General features: G+C 36.3%; 1 protein-coding gene across 3 annotated transcripts in view; it reads right to left on the bottom strand.

The window, feature by feature from the left end:
* Nucleotides 1-17,228, bottom strand: part of LOC139960863 (ELKS/Rab6-interacting/CAST family member 1-like) — an 83,262-nt gene that overhangs the window by 49,973 nt on the left and 16,061 nt on the right. For all 3 annotated transcript variants that reach the window (XM_071959503.1, XM_071959502.1, XM_071959504.1), the window contains exons 2-3: nt 11,832-12,121; nt 4,820-4,928 (exon numbers count right to left, since the gene is read on the bottom strand). In XM_071959503.1, coding sequence (XP_071815604.1) covers nt 4,820-4,928; nt 11,832-12,121 — 399 coding nt within the window. The remainder of the gene's footprint in view (nt 1-4,819; nt 4,929-11,831; nt 12,122-17,228) is intronic.

The following is a 17,228-nucleotide window of genomic DNA, read 5'->3' as shown; positions in this document are numbered from 1 at the left end:
GATGTCCACCCTATGTGGAATGACAATGCAATTATTAATTCTATATAAAACTTGAAAAGAAGAGAAGAAAACTTTGAAATTAATGTAGATGAAACAAACATGTCCTCTCAAAGGATTAAACTTTTTAATTACCATTTGGTATTTTGTAATCATTTTGTGATTTGCTCAATTTTCATGCGGCACACGTTATAATGCTGTCCAGATGATACACAGATAAGGGTAACAATCCAAACTACTCTGGTTTTGGTATAATTTACAATGTGATGTGCTTACCTATCCCCTCTACTACACTATCTCATCTACAACCTTAGTAATGATGGTAAAGAATGAGCATCTTTCTCCCTTAAATAAATGCATTTCCTTATATATAATATTGCAAAGTAGTAAATATGTTGCTATCCACTTGCAATCACCTCCTATCATGTTCACTGTGGCATACTTCAGTTATGGTCTGGGTGCTAAATTACAATATCACTTACATAGAGTATTGCATAATTCCATTGACCAATCTAAACTGACAGTTGTGGACAACATATGTATTGAATGAATGCGCAGACCCAACCAAACATTATGTAAAGAAGTAAAGAAAAAAAAATGTTGGACTGTTTACTCAATTACTGGTGAGAAAGAGTGCTGTGGAAGAGCTGCTCCTATACTACAGATTGTCACCAGTGTTCCAGATAATATCAAGATTAAGAAATCCATTGTCACACACTCCCCTAGATACTCCATGATAGAATGAAAAAGAGGGCAGTAGACCTGAGCTATTTATCCAGTCGTTAGGATGGTGGATTAGTGCTTACAAAGTTGTAAAAACAATCAGATCGGCACAATATATCAATAGTGCTACTATTGTGATGAGACAGGTTAAGCAGACGCAATGTAAAACTCTTGATTAAACGAAAATTTTATCTCATAGTAAAAGAGACATGTTGGACAAGAAAGAACAAATTAAACCCAAAATACTCCGCCAGTTCAACAACCTCCTTCCAATATTGAAGGTGTTCCTGTAAAAACCGAACAAGCAGTTTCGTGAATTCTTTTAGTTTCTAATTATACACCTCTGTACAAACAATAGTTTTAATCTTGAGGATTTAATGTTTGTACAACCTGTCAGCCCCCCGTGGAAAATTTTATTTTGGATCAATTAATTTACCCAAAGCAGGACTGTTTTAACATTCAAAATATCAGACACCTTAAATTTCTTCTTGGATAATTTACAACTCAACGATCCAAACACTTCCTCTTCAAACTCACTGAGTGGTAAACATTGTCACCATACTTCTGTCTTTTACCTGCTTTGTGTTAACAAAAACCAGAAAGGATTACGAGATTGCTAACGACTAAAATATTAATTAATCTATTTTTATATCACTAGTTGTTATATTGAACCCCCTAAGGGCCTTCCTACTGTATCTCGATTAAAGCCACCAGTGATTAAGCTAACAAATTCACAAAACTTAAAGCAGCATTTCATGGATTTTATTCCAATTTTTATTACAACAAGGTGACCGTTTTATGAATTTTTTCTAACAGATTATAACTTGATAAATATATTGTCTTTCCTTTCATCTTAAAGGTTCGTTTTTATGTCAAAAGTACAGGTTTACAGACCCATTTAATGATTTCCTGTTGGGTTTTACAAACTACAAATGCTGCAATTTTTTAAGATCATACTGTGAAACTTCACACAATTTATCTGATACTGTAGTTATCACTGGTGTCTGGGATTTTGTTCTTGTTTGACACTGCATGTAACTCTTAATTGCATGATTCAAGAAAACTGAGATCTAAATAATACTTTAACAGGGAGAGGCAAGCTCTTTAATATAAAACTGAACTTGTTTGACTGTCTTTGACTATATTTTATCAAAGTTTACTCACCAAAGGACTGCATAATGTGATTACGCCAAGTTAATCACCATGAAGTTCCCTATTATACCAGAGACCAATGGCAATAATTTCAACTTGTCACAAATTTTGAGTCTTGACTATTTTGTAAGCACTATTTGAGAACATTTGAACTAATCTGGACGCATCCAAACATGATAAATTCCTGCAGAGAATGTGCTTTCATCAGCCCAAAACATAACACTAAATAGACATGTTGCATGACACCTGTGGCAACATTTGAACATGTCTTATCACCCAACCTGGCCTGAGATGGATACCCAGATGTCATCATCATTACACATTCAATCTTGATGGCCTAAAGAATCACTGCCCATACGGTAGTACACAATCATGAACAATATATTTTTACAGTAAAATAGTTTGGCTAAATATGCAGAAGATGTAAAATTAATTACTAAGCAACAGCAAAAAAAAAGAAAAAATTGTAGATTACGAAAGGGATTATTAGTAATAGGTTCTGTTTAGAATGGAGTGCACAATGAGGCTTTAAACTCTACATCACTCATTCAGCCATTCATCACATGACTTCTTTGGTTATTCTTAAATCATCATATAGTGACCCTTGACCTTGAGCAGGGACGTTCTTGTTTAATCATGTTATTGAGACAGGGAAGTTCAACCCTCCTTTCCCTTCACTATTCCTTCACTGGTTAAGTTCCAATCTACTACCCATTCTATATATCACATTAAACACAGTATGTGATACATATTTTCAGACCATCCAGACCAATGCAATGGTTTTGTAACTTTTTATAATCAGCATATTTTTTTTTCTCAGTAATATAACAACTCAGCAGCAGAAACAGCATATAAACAACACTGTCATGTGTTTCACAGCAAATAATACCAAACCAGTTTTCACTGCTGTGTGCTTTTATGACCTTTCTTTGCTGGTTGTACCCCCCCCCCCCCCAAATACAGCTGTTTAACCATTAATGTATCAAGCAAGACAATTGAAGACACACATGAGAGATCTTTGGAGTAATTAAAGTTGTCCATTGTATTTATGGAAAGTTCATTTTGTAAACATTTCTTGATTTTGCGAGGCAAATTTGCACAGACTTTTAAATGCAAACAATTGCTTTCATATAAACATGTCTATATTTTACTCTCGTTTTGTTTATTTACAAACTTTCTGTGTCTTACAAACACCACAGTATAGTCTGTCTCAAGAACACACAACAATTTTGATGAGCCCATCGGTTCTCTTTAACTTTAGCAAGACACATATCCTCCAGGGTTTTCACCTCAATAAAACAATGTTTATGGCAACCAGTAAGCCTTGTGGTGGTTAGATCTGTTAGTTAGGTAGGAAATGATAGTAAGGAAATGACTGTTTGATGTACTGAACTGATACAAAACAACCTGTCAGCCTACATCATCACTTCTTCAAACCTACTTGGTATGTGTATATAGTTCCTAGCTTGAACTCAATGACCAACCTTAGTTGATACTATGGCATACTCTGTCATCACAAAACACAAACAGAGCACTCTACACTGCTACAAGGTGGCATGCTCCATACATAGCATGACTATGGAATATTTAGTGCTACAACAGCAACGGGTGGGGGGGGGGGGGGGAAGGAAGGGGGAATGGACAGGTGTTTAGATGTTACCAAATATGACTCCTTTTTGGGGGCCTTGGATGTTGAAGTACATTAATGGAAGTCCATGTGGTGCAAACACTTGACCCATTTAGGCAATTTTAGACAACATCATGCCTTCAGAGAGCATTGGAGGAAATTGTTAAAACAGTTGAGTGAAGAGGCTTGGATTCCAGAATTGAAGAAAATTTGGGCTCTAGTTGTTAAACCTATTTACTTCGCTCCTCGCTTACCTGTCTCCCCACAACATTAGCCTTGGTATGGAAAAGAGAATGTACAATGAATGGCCAATGTGGCAGCTGTCCATTCAGTGCTAACTACCAAGTAGTGTGTGAACTCTTATGAGTCTAAGCGACCACTTTAGTTTGACGATTCATTGTGTACCTGGAAGTGGAAATTTAAGGAAATATGCTAGACAAAGCTAGCACAGATAACAACATAACTGACCTTGCTTATATTTCACAACACAGCACTGTACCGATACACTGTGCTACGCTATCTCATGATATCTGGCTCATCTAGTAGCTGGAATCAAATTTACTTAGTCAGTGAGTGAGTGTACAAAGAAACAATTTATTTATAGTTCTACAGGCATCGATTATTACTGTATATTCAGGAAAGTGATAGAGGAATCATTCATCAACTTAATCTAAATTCCCCTGCAAGGTGACTTCTCACCACCAAGATACATGTATATCCCTTGATACCTCTGAAGTAACCTAGCAACTCATTGGCTGACACTGCATGTACACAGAAAGATATAATGAATAAAATGGGGGACAAAATGGAAGCCAAGTTGGACAAATCAAAGCCAAAAAAGCTGACGCATTTGCTTTTACAAAGATGATACTTTGAAGACAAGGTAAGAATGGATACTCCTTCATCTGGGAAACATATTTCCTGTTGCATCCCTAATAATGACTCATGTGTTAATGTACAGGGTAATTGCCCTGCAGTCTCATCAACTGTTCAACACATGGAACAAATTAATGTGAGGAAATCTCCCTTAAAAAGGTGTTCCACAGGAGCAGAGGGACTTCTCTTCCATATTTTGCAACAGCGAATATTTGTATATCACTTATATAACATTCTCATAATGTGTACAACACCAGCTATGTAACTGTATGTTTTTTAAGACCTAAAGAACTATGAATTCAGTTCATCTAATCTGTTTTAAATTCTAGATGAGAAGCAGTAAACGGTTGCCTGTGACCCCTAAGGAGAAGTGAAGGATGAATTTTATCTGCCCTTGTAAATAAAAATCCTTCAAATATGAATGACATAGCATGCCTATTGTACCTCTCTTGAATCGACCATCCTTTCCAGATGGGCTACCCTGGTCTCTGCCTCCACCAGTCTTGACCTTAGCCTATCTGCCTCTTCTCTGTCACCTTCAAGCATTTTAGTGCTGCAAACCAAAAATGGAAATAGAAAGAAAATGTTGATACAATCTGAAGGACATTTTAAAACAACATCATCTTTAAAACAACATCATCAGCAATGTGAAAGTAGTATAATGGGTCATCCTGCTGGTCACAAACAAAACAAAGGACCTATTATAGTGATGGTAATCCAATGTAATCCGGGCAGTTTTCGAAAGATTTGAATCCACAACGAAAATGCATGAGTAAACACTTTGGATGGTAAGAATGAGAAGGAAGGACATTGACCGGAAGGAGCCGGTCACTGAGGGTGCACAGTGTTAAAAGATTACCAGGGCATACTAGACACGGTAGAATGAGGTGCTAATGTTGTGGGGAGACAGGTAAGCGAGGAGCGAAGTAAATTTGGTGAATCAAGACTGACAGAAAGACAATGACATATGGGACACTACTGTAAATGGTACACGTTATTGCATGATAAATACAGTACTACTCAGAATACCGCAATAGTCATACTGTATGCTGATATTAGCGTCCTTAATACTACTAATATACATTTATCTATTCTGACTGTTTGTGAAGCAATGCTCATCATTCCTTATTGATTCTATATATAAACCTGTGAAATCCTAAAGATCTTAATAACCCTAAGGCTAAGGACTTCAAACCTCCATAAGAACAAATGTAGGAATCGACATAATCAAATATCGCTAAATTCACAATTGCGCTGGAAATATTTGGATTCTAGAGGAAAGTTTAATACATTTATTCCTTGTGGTTAGGTTGTGCTGCTGAGGAGGAGATCCAGATGGTGGGGTGCAAGGGGCGAGGAGGAGGGGGGGGGAGGGGTGAGACGGCAGAGATTTTGTACTTATGATAAAGATATCTTTAATATCAACATTGGTGAGAATTGTCATTTATGATTTATATTGAACTTACCCAAATCCAATGTATTTACACAAGTACAGAATTAGATAAAAGGATCGGATATTACGGATAGAGTTTCTGTCCAACTTTAAATAAAGGACCGCAGGCTAACAACTCCGATCCACCAAAAATGAATTAACTGCGATGATAAATGCACTTCTTTAAGGTGATTACATTACACAGTGCTGCACTCATCTGACATAGATCGATCAATAACACAATGAACACAGTGTCGTTGGAGGTGATAATGTAATTCACTAGCAAGGCTATCATTTACACATAATCAATACAACCACAGAATTTAACCTAACGCAGTCATTTTTTCTTTCTTTTTTTTCCCCCCTCTCCAGAGATTAAAATGTAATGAAGCCATTTGATCTTCAAAAGACCAATGCACTAAAAAGACATGTTGGTAAAGTGTTAAATTTTCCTGGTCAAAGTGAAACCATGAAAGCGAACTTTTGAAGACAAAATTGGAGATGAATGGAAAGGCAGAATAGGTGCCCCAGAGCAAGGCCTTTAACTAGAACATTTTCACAGAGAACGTTATACCAGGATATATTGAAAGATGAAAATCATGTTCAAAAACATGCCGGCAACTTCTGAATGGTAGATTTGGAAAGAAGAGGGCAGTATTAAAGCTTAGAGAGGGGTCATTGTGTATTTTTTTATTTTTTTTAATTATGAATAAGTACTTGTTTTTATTCCATGATGTTCTACAATTAAGCAAACTAAATTATAGATAATTACACTTTTCTAGGTATTTGAGTTGATTTGCATTACTTATTAAACAAATTAATAAATCAACCAGTTCATTGCAGTTTGACTATTCAAGTTCTCTGTAAGTCTTGCTCAAAACAATGTCCTCATTCAAAACAGATGAAAACACAATGACAATGAATGTGTTGAATCTAATTGTTTAGTTTTAACCATTCCATAATTCCACAATAACTTAACACCTTATTCAATAATCATTTTTATGGTAAAAGGACACAGTATTGAGATCACCTCTATCAACATTACAGCAGGTTACAGATCAAATAGATCTAGAACTTTTATGTATATTAATTATTTATAATTAAAAAAACCAACCCATTGTCTTTGCCACATTTTAATCAGTTCTCAAATTTTACAGACAGTACAGCCAAAGAAATGTAACCTCATCTAACCTTGTGAGAGATTAAGTGTCCAAAATGACAAGTAGATTAAATGAATAAATGAATGACAATGATCAATAGTTTCAAAGCCCAGTGGATCTATGAGAGAGACGAATGGAGCCAGAGCTTTTAATACTATTCCATACAAGACTAAATTATCGACAAGATATTAATAATATTTTAAAAAGACAAATCATCATCATCAATGGGGGTAATTGTTTTGTAATTTCAGCTCTAAATATCATTTTGCATTTCAACCATTGGCCTTGAAATAAAGCTTGCAAAAGGACATGGCAAAAGTAGCCACTGATAGAAAACAACTAAATACTCAAATGGCCAACATCATTTGTGACCTTTGTTCAGGCTTTTATTTAAAGCAATATTTTAGTCAGCAAAGTTACCTTTTTGTAGGAAATACTGGCAAAGAAGATAACAACAGTAAATTGTGTACAATATTAATATTATCAGTTATTGGTCAAATGTTTCAACTGAACCAGGTACTTTGCAAAAGTATTATAGTACCTTCCGAATCAAGCTAGCTATTTTATAACACTTTAATTTACAACTTTCCTGACAAAACAAGAAATGCCCAAAGTGATTAATTAGTTAGTATTCTTAGGGGAGTGACCAGCTTACCTGCCTACCAACAACTGCTACACTCTACCTACCTATCATCTGTGAGTTAAGAGAACCTGAGAGCTTAGGAAGTATCTATATATGTGCCTATCCAAGTATCCAAGGATACATACAGTGTGTAGGGTTTATGAAATTCACACGACAAGTTAAAGACGTCTGAGGGTTGCCATTTCAGTACTAATGGTAGATTTGGAAGAATCGTCAAAAGTTGAATTATGGATGTCATATAAACACATTGCCAGAGCATGGAAGAGTAAACCTCTTCAAACCCACAGAGATACACAGATCAGATCTTACTGCTTGCATCAATGGAGAGAATCCACAAGATTTGGCAGTAAAGCACTATCCCCCCATGGGAATCACCATCATAAATGAACCTCAGAACCTGCTGTAGCAAATTTCCTGTATGGTTCATGTTACAGAATCCAATTTTCATATTTGAATAATACAATGTCAACATTTCACCCAAAAAACGCCTAACATACCACAGATCTTTAACAGATTTTGTATCATGTTGCAAACCCTTATTAGTTTCTGTTATGTTTCATGAATATTTTTAGATATCACAACATCAGCACCTAACAAGTAGCCACTAAATTGTCAGCAGACATACTGCATATCACCACAAATGGTTGACATGGAAGACAAGTTTCTATGGATTAAATACGATATATAACTGATTTAAGTAACGTTACGCTACTCGAGAAAACGAAGCATGGGTGTGTTTCGCACACAAAAACAGGCCCCAAACTCCCTCCCTTCATAAGGAAAGGATACTTATCAGGCTGTTTTAGACTGTAGAACTTCACTGAAGATCCAAAAGAGTATAATACTACAAATATCCAAGACACTTTGGATGGTAGAATAAGAAGGAAGGGCAATGACCGGGGGAGCAGGTCGTTGAGGGTGCACAGTGTTAAAAGATTACCAGGGCATACTAGACACGGTAGAATGAGGTGCTTAGGTTGTGAGGAGACAGGTAAGCGAGGAGCGAAGTAAATACGATATAAAACTGATTCAGGTAGTTTACTGTTTATGTACCATTGAGAAAATACTCACCAACATGAGTTTAAAACATTTATAACACAGTGGCATTATCCTCCAATGCAATGCTATTTTACTAGTGCTATGTTGGGCCATTCTCTGGAAAATGAAACTGGCATGAAAAAATTAAAGTGTTCAGCAGGACCAAATGCTATACTTTTTGTTTTAGAGGGATTCCTCAAGTTTTCTGTTTCATATTTTTTTCATTAAAATTACAACCATAACATACTAATTTGCATAAATTTGCATTAGTGTAAGTTGTAGCCAAAATTTGTAGTTTATAACTGTATATTTGTTTTTCTACATGAGTATCTAGAAATAATATTTCAGTTATCAACTGTCACATGGAGGCAGTTATACATGGGTTCATTTATTTCATTCCTAAAGCAGAGGTTCCTGATCTTAAATTCTTCGTTAATAATGGGTGCTAATTAGCATAATTTTGATGTCACACACGTGACCAAAATAACACAAAAGTTTTCGTAAAAAGTAACTGACGTGCCTTATGATGTCCACACTTGATATGCAACCGTTCTTGGTACAGACTGTTAGTTCTGCAAAATATCCGGTCAAATAATTATTCCTACGATTAATTAATAGCCTCTTATTAGTCGTCACACACGTGACCGATGGTCACGTGTGTGACATTTATCCATTGAAATGCAGAATGTCACAAACGTGACCAAAAAATGTCACACACGTGACCCTCCAAGTAATGGCAGTAAAACTGTTTTAAAGTAATTCCTATGGAATATCAACATCAGTGCTGTTCTTTGGTCATTACTAGAGTCACATTTGCACTGCAAAAATTGCATATTATGGACTGAAAATTCAGAATGTCACACACGTGACCCAACAATGTCACACACGTGACCAGATTTTTTTAGCTTATGTAGTATTATGCTAATTTTAAGAAGTGAAATATTTAGGTGAAATGTCTTGTTAGAATGGAAACACATTAAGGTACTGTAGAAACATGAGAAATTAGGGTTATCCAGCCCTGTTAGAAACTGAGGAATTTGCCAATGTTTTTTTGTGCAAAAAAGCCAGTTTCATTTCACGTCACACACGTGACCGACCTTTATATGACCTCTGCCAGCACATGAATGTTCTGAATTTGGCTAAGCTATATGGTTTTGTGAAAGAGTCCCCTAGTGCATACTTAAGTACTACAATCAACCTAACTTTCTTTACCTAAAAGTAGTTACTTAGTGGTAAAGTGCAAATCTCCCCATTTTTCCGTCACACACGTGACCGAGAATGGCCCTGTAAAGTTTTGAGTTATTTGCATATTCACTTTTCAAAATTTGTTCACTGGGTAAAAGAAAAACAAAAACTTTGCTTATAATGTTTCATCTCTCCCAATATTCTACCCACTGAAGAGAGCATTAACGGTCCTCCCCTGGATATAAATAACATCACATGTTCCCCCCCTCCAAACATCACTCTTTCAGTCGATTCTCAAACAGGTCTGAGATGAATTCAAACAGCTGTCAGTAATTTAAACCATCGTGGAACACTTCTCTGACTTTTAAACCCTCACAAAAAGAGGTTCAAAAAGAGGGAAGTTTAGTCCCATAGTTATAAACTGAAGGAATTAGTCCAATTATAATGCAGGGTCAGACTCAGAGAATCAAGGGAATTTATTTTAGACGGAGATGGAGAGAGAGGCAGAGGACACTGGCTTAAGATGAATCCTTGAACCAATCAAAAGAAGATATATACTCAGCAGGTATTAGTATATAGTGAGCAGGTATAGTATCTAGTTGGCATTCTAGCCACATCTTAAATAAGATGGATACAATTGCATGAAACATTTCCTGCGGCAGAAGGCCTATCCAACAGTACAGCTATTTGTAGTTTTGGCAAAAAGAAAAAAATTGCTTTAACACAGCTCTGTGATGATGTCTCCATAGAGTAAATGCTTAATCCCTTATGCAGGGCCTAATCTTCAGCCATTTGTTTTGAATGTATCTAGGTGAAAACAAAAAACAAAAGAACTTGTACACAAGGCTCTGGGGGGAGAAAAAAATATTTATATGATTAAGTACAAGGCTAGGAACAGTTGATTGCACACAGTGGGTATGCATGGCAGCTAGTGCACAAGTTATATTGCGTGACAACCAAGTGCAACTGGTGAAAAAGTACAGAGAGATTTGTTAGCAATAAACAAAGGGAGCCACTTCATATAAAACAGTGGAAGCAAACATATACAGTAGACTTGAGCAACCCTTTCAAGGTTCACTTTAACATTGCTGGTTGTGTGTACAAATGCAGTAACTGCAGATAATCCAAAACAGTAATTACTGAATCCACAAAACCCCATAGTGTCCTATGTATTCTATTGAAGATAATGAACTATTCACAAGGTGACAGTTTGAGGTCATAATGCATCAAATTACTACATATGGTGTGACAAACAGTTTCAAGAGCCTTCAGCTTCCCTGCTGAGTTTTTGTACATTCAGTTAAGGCTTCTGATCGATTCATTCTTCAATGGTGACGTCATGAAGGTTATGTACATCAGATGAAGATGAACACAGCCAGGTGCATAAACAGACTATGATGATACACAACCGATGTAACAACCGTACAAGGCTGGCACCAGTACATGTATCCATACACATTAATGTCAAGCTATGTTGCAAGCAGCAAGCCTTTGCCACTTGCAACCAACAGTGCTGAAAATTCTCTCTGACAATGAAATAGATTTAATATATGCATCATGACTGTTTGAAACCAGTTAACTAATCCTTACGCCTAGACAAGATGACTCAAGGGGTGCCACTAAAATCTCATTCACTTTTTCAAATCAATTTATATTCCAAAAAAAATATGGTGCCTCTGCAATACAGTCAAGAGACAGACAAGTGAGCAAGCGAACCAAATTGCATCTAACATATTAAATTATATATTAAATATACATGGAATGCGCAGGAAATGCCAACAAAGCCCTATCACACACACAGTCTCACTCTGTCATCACTTACTGCCTCCTGTTTGGCAAACCGATGCTCATAACTGTCAAACACAAGTTGTTAATTCATACTGTTAGTCATGGCATCTACCAGAATATATATATTGTACAGTTCTATTTCGCATGACTTTAGACTCGAGCAAGAGGTGGAGAGAGAGAGAGTGAGAGAGTGAGTCCTATCAAACTTACCTTAATCCTTTACTCTGCAGCATTTCTAATAATTTTTTAATACTTTCTTCTCTGGCTATCAGGGTCTGCTTCTGCGTTTCTATTCTGATTTCTCGTTCCTCTGCCGTCTTCTTCAGGAGAAACACCTCCTTCTTCATGCTCTCTCTGTCACCCCTTAGTACGTCTATCTCGTGAGTAAGGTGCGACGACGGGCTCACCCCGTTTGAAAGTTCGGAGGTCTGCAGATGACTGTTCAGCTTCTGCTGTCGAGCTAGTTCTTCTTTTAAATGTTTTATTGTTCTTGAAAATTGCTGTTGAGGCAAAAAATAAATAAATAAATTAAAGACAAAATAATGTGTACAACGATTGATTTTTCTCTTTTCATTTTGTACCAACAGTGTCTTCAGGGCAGACACACTATTTGATTTAAATTTACTAATAACACATTAATGCATTCAATGTTTCGACTTTCCTAGACTTTCCTACACAAACTTTGGGCATATTTAAAAGCTACAGTATACATGATTAAACAATATCATCTAACCTCTTTCGAAGGGGGAAGGGAATGGGAGAAGAAAATGGGGAAGAGGAGGTGAAGGTGGAAGGTGGAAAGGGAAGGTGGGTGGGGAAGGTGGAAAGGAAAGGTGGGTGGGGAAGGTGGAAGGGGAAGATGGGTGGGGAAAGTGGGTGGGGAAGGTGGAAGGGATGAAAAAGATAATAAGGACTTAGGAGGCAGCAGAATAAACCCACCTCCACCATCAACTTGGGAAACTACTTTATCATGTGTACAAGTTTATATAATTAGTCAACTACTAGTACACAAGGTTACTCTATTTTCTTATAAATATAAACTGATGTAATACAAATTACATGATGATATCAAAAGTTGTAGACCCAATTCCCATCACCTACTGCCATCACTGAGGCCTGAGTTTCAACTGAATGTCTGAACTGATCCTTCTCAATGTCTGGCAACATGTAATTCCAAGAATAAGAATCCCTCAGAAAGTACATTTCTATTAAACCTTAATCCAACTGTTAACCACACTTAACTTTTGGGACAAAAATATTCACAAAGCTCGTGTGATCTTATAACCTTTTCACAAAGTTCCAGAGTGACTTTACTATCGGCATGAAATAAGCCTTATTCCATTAATACTGTATTAACGACAAATGTCAGGTTTGTCATGAATAACTAGCCTCAAAGTGTGAGTTACTCATCGACAGCGCATTCAAGAACATCATCATCCGATCTCTCTTTAGCCTGCTCGACCCACCTTCGTTACCCCCTGCTGGTCCTACTTTTAATCTAATCTTTATTTTAAACCACATTCAGATTTAATAGCTATGTACAGCTACCCATGCAACCTTGTCTTTCCCTCCCTGTACAACTTGCCTCGTCAGTACTTTCAATGTGAATATTATAAGACTCCTCTTTTAAAACCGCACTACACATGATACTATTAAAATGTGCCATTTCAAAATATTTAATCCTAATCAGACTCAACACCTTCCAGCTAGACATCTGTCCCCGAGCCAAAAACGACTTGTTCAAAATTTAATTTTCAATTTTTCAAAGGATCAAGACTAATGAAACTTGAAGGTATAGTAGATGTCAGCGCCTTACGGCAGCTTGTGGCGAATGGTTAACACTAATTAGAGACCAAAAAACATTGACTCAGATGACTCTTCTTATTTCGGAACACGTTGGATATGGCTGCGAAGCAAACGGTACGAACTTCTGCGTGACTGGCTGTTACGTGGCCTCCGGTCATGCGTTCCGCTTATTGATCAAGCAATGAATTTTTATCACGATGCAGTGAGTCTACAAGAATCAACCGTTACGAGCTTTAAGCTGGGTGGACTGTGGTTATGGGGATAATTGATTCTTGACTTGCCTTGTTGTGGAACATCTCAACATGTATAACTGTAACAATGCCATGAAGAGTAATTACGACCAGATAAGGGCTTAATGCCTTCGCTACTCTACGTAACTTGGGTTTGACTGATAATGGCCTGTTACTATGGTTACGTTTGATAAGCTCAAATAACACTTATCAACCTGCTGCATTGACAAAGTTGAATATTTGTTTTGTTCTTTACCACCAGCAAAACTATAATGATGAAAAAATAGACACAAAAAAATAGATGGATCGCAGACTTAACAACTTCTTTAAATTAATTATGTAAAACACAAGGTGCAATTCTCAAAATTGGCACGTTTGAAGGTTAACAAAGTCATGTGATATGGATAGGCTGCAATTACTAGAAGAAGGTAACAGGCTAACTAAAAGTGAGCAATGACATGCTGAATTTCATGGGGAACAGCCGTGGCTTTAAGGTTTCCAGAGTACTACCAAGTTTAATAGATCTCTAGGGAAATGTAAATTGAGAGATGTATCTGGAGCGTGAAACTGATTATTTACAATGATTTTTCTCATGGTAAACTCTGACCCTCCCCACCCTCTCTCCCATCACACCCCACCCCCCATCTCAAACCTATGTTGGGTTACCTGTTCATGATAGTTCAGATTTAGAAGTTAAGGGTTTGATTAAATAAGCCGAGTGCATACAGGGCAATAGTAGCGCAAAGGAAATATGGAGGTATATACTGTAAAAAAAAAAGAAGGTTGGATTAACTAAGCAATATCCATCCTTTGTCCAACCTGCCTTTTTCGTGCCTCTCTTTGAGATACACTTACATCAGCTTCATATATATTTATTGTACAGCAGAAGAACATAAATGTCGAGTCCTTTCATTATTTGATAATATAGGCAGGGAGATGCAGAAATTATTAAGGGCTTTACCACACATGAGGCTTATACAGTACAGTACTAGATATATGCTTCACTAGACAACACCATCTAAATTGAAGATAACTCACACAGAATTTACATACTCAATGCTAATTCATTAAGCACTGTATAGCAGCAGCCTGTGCAGAGGGAATGATGACTCAGGATTTCATTTGATCAACAATTTTTGTATGCTATCTAGTGAGTAATCTGACTGGTAATAACGTACCATGGACACACTGTAGACTTTATTAAATACAAATGGTATGAACTACATGAGTTATGAGCTGATATGGTTATATGATAAGCTTATCATTAATGTTATAAGCTATTGCACCACTCAGGATGACTTTCAATGGGATTTTTTACGAGGCAAGACTTTTTACGCCTACATTCCCAATCAGTGTCACTGCACAAGGTATTGACAATATTTCACGCGAGTATACATATGCAGGACTTCACAACAAAACAATTCCTGATACTTTGAATCACTGTGAGAGGTCAATTCCATCATTTAAAGAAGAAAGAATTGAAGTTTGTGACAAAAAATGCAGAGCTGTTTAGATCCAGAATATATTATCATCTAAACTAAATTAAGTGGTTTTCCATTTTATGAAGTGACCACTAATAAAGACTGATGAGTCACTGAATATTCATATATAATTCTGGATATTGCTCAAGTTTAAGTAAAATTAAAATAGCAAGCTGCAGGCCAACAGGTTCGGTACACAAGGATTTTTACAATCAATACCATTAAACATCAAACTCTGCAAATTAAATGTTTAATACTCTCAGATTCCTTGTGCTCCTACTTTCATGGAAAGTAAATGAGTGTGATCACTAATTAACAGATGGAATTGCACTTTAATAACACTGATACCAATAATTGTTACAATTTAAGGTACCTTGTAAGGGCCAGTAATAGCAGGTTAACAGATGACTCTAGACACAAAGCAGGAACAAGTGTGCAATAGTTATGTGGAGACTGGTAAGTTATGAGTGAAGTAACTAGTACTGTACTACAGCTTACGGCATCTATTCCTGATATCCCTTCTGCTTAAAAAAGCATTTTAATGAAATTGTACTCTAATTTCCAACAAATTTATACCAACTGACCAGATAATTTGCCTAGACACATTTTCATGTTCCATTAATCATATGATAAATTAAAGTAAAGCCAAAAATTTTCAATTTTCTTTTACTTTAATTATTTGAAATGAAACTTCACTATTACAATATATGACCAAAGCGAGATTTTGCTATCGAACCCTGTCAAAAATTTGACCGAAATCGATGCAATTGCCTCCAAACAAAGGCCCCTCTGCAAATTTAGTAAAACAGCTGTTACCATTATGGTTTTATAAACCCTGCAGTCAGTCACAACCAGGATGAGCTACCCTGGATGTATCCAGGGACTGATGAAAATATCCACATAACACAGGATTTCTGAGGTCTCTATGCCCTTCCTGCAATAACACCCAAAAATCAATGTTGTTACTATTGCTCCCTAATCACCACAATTATCATGACCAGGTTCTTCCTCAACAATGAAACTACTAATGATCTTATTTTACCTCCCGTAATGTCTTCTTATTATTTTTTTTCTAATTAGTAGATTTGGAAAACTTTTTATAATCCATTAAGCTTAAATTTATGTTGATATAAATCAAGTAAAAACCCATCTGTGAATGTTTCATTTCTGTCTACTTACATATCAAATGTCAATTATTAAAAACAATCATAAATATTCATAAGGTTTAAGACAGCTTAAATTAGAGAGAAAATTTGTAATTTTCCATGAAGCTTACAAAATTATTGATGATAAGCAGATTTTGCATGAGCTTTGGTTTAATATATTTCAAATCCTTTGAAACACTAGTTCTCTCTTGGGACTGTACGTTAATCACTTTATGTATATATGTGACACTTTGGAATAACATTCAGCTACACTGAGACTGATAGACTGACTGTACTCTCTGTATAAATGTTACTTGACATTCATCACACCCTTGACAATAACGTCCCTTAATTAAAGGGGGCATTAACGTTTCATTACGATGAGTATTAAACAAGTATACTGTATATAGTAGAGAGGAGCATATGTGAAGTATAGTTTACATCACAGAAGATCTTGTCAAAGAGGACATAATTTTTAGAACCATTGTATTTAATTAAGTACTGTAAGAGACAAATTCCAGACTTCAAAACTGCTACACAAAATTTGAACACTGAAGTACATTGCCTGTGATATATCCAGCCAGCTTTAGAGTCAAGAGTGGTAACTTTATCCTAAAGTTTTACTGTCACTTATTGGTGACTTCTGTCTGTATCTGTTTGTATCTGTGTAGCAGTAGATTATCAAAGTCAACTAGAAGACAGCAGCCATTCTTCCTCTACTAATTAATTATAATCCTATCCAGTTTCCATTTCCTACAACACTTAACCGTATATTGACTATATACGTAACCTTGTATCTGGCATTTTAATAATTGCTCAAGCTAATTAATTAATAGCATCTCCAATCGCACAGAGAGAGAGAGGTGGAGAGAGACAGAGACCATCCTCTTCTGAGATGACAATTACAACACCTGAGCACCTGATCACATTGTTAAATAAATTGTA

The sequence above is a fragment of the Apostichopus japonicus genome, chromosome 20 (assembly GCF_037975245.1).
Source record: "Apostichopus japonicus isolate 1M-3 chromosome 20, ASM3797524v1, whole genome shotgun sequence".
Classification (NCBI taxonomy): domain Eukaryota; kingdom Metazoa; phylum Echinodermata; class Holothuroidea; order Aspidochirotida; family Stichopodidae; genus Apostichopus; species Apostichopus japonicus.
Note: the sequence above shows the minus strand (reverse complement) of the source record. Positions and strands in the feature narration are given on the sequence as shown.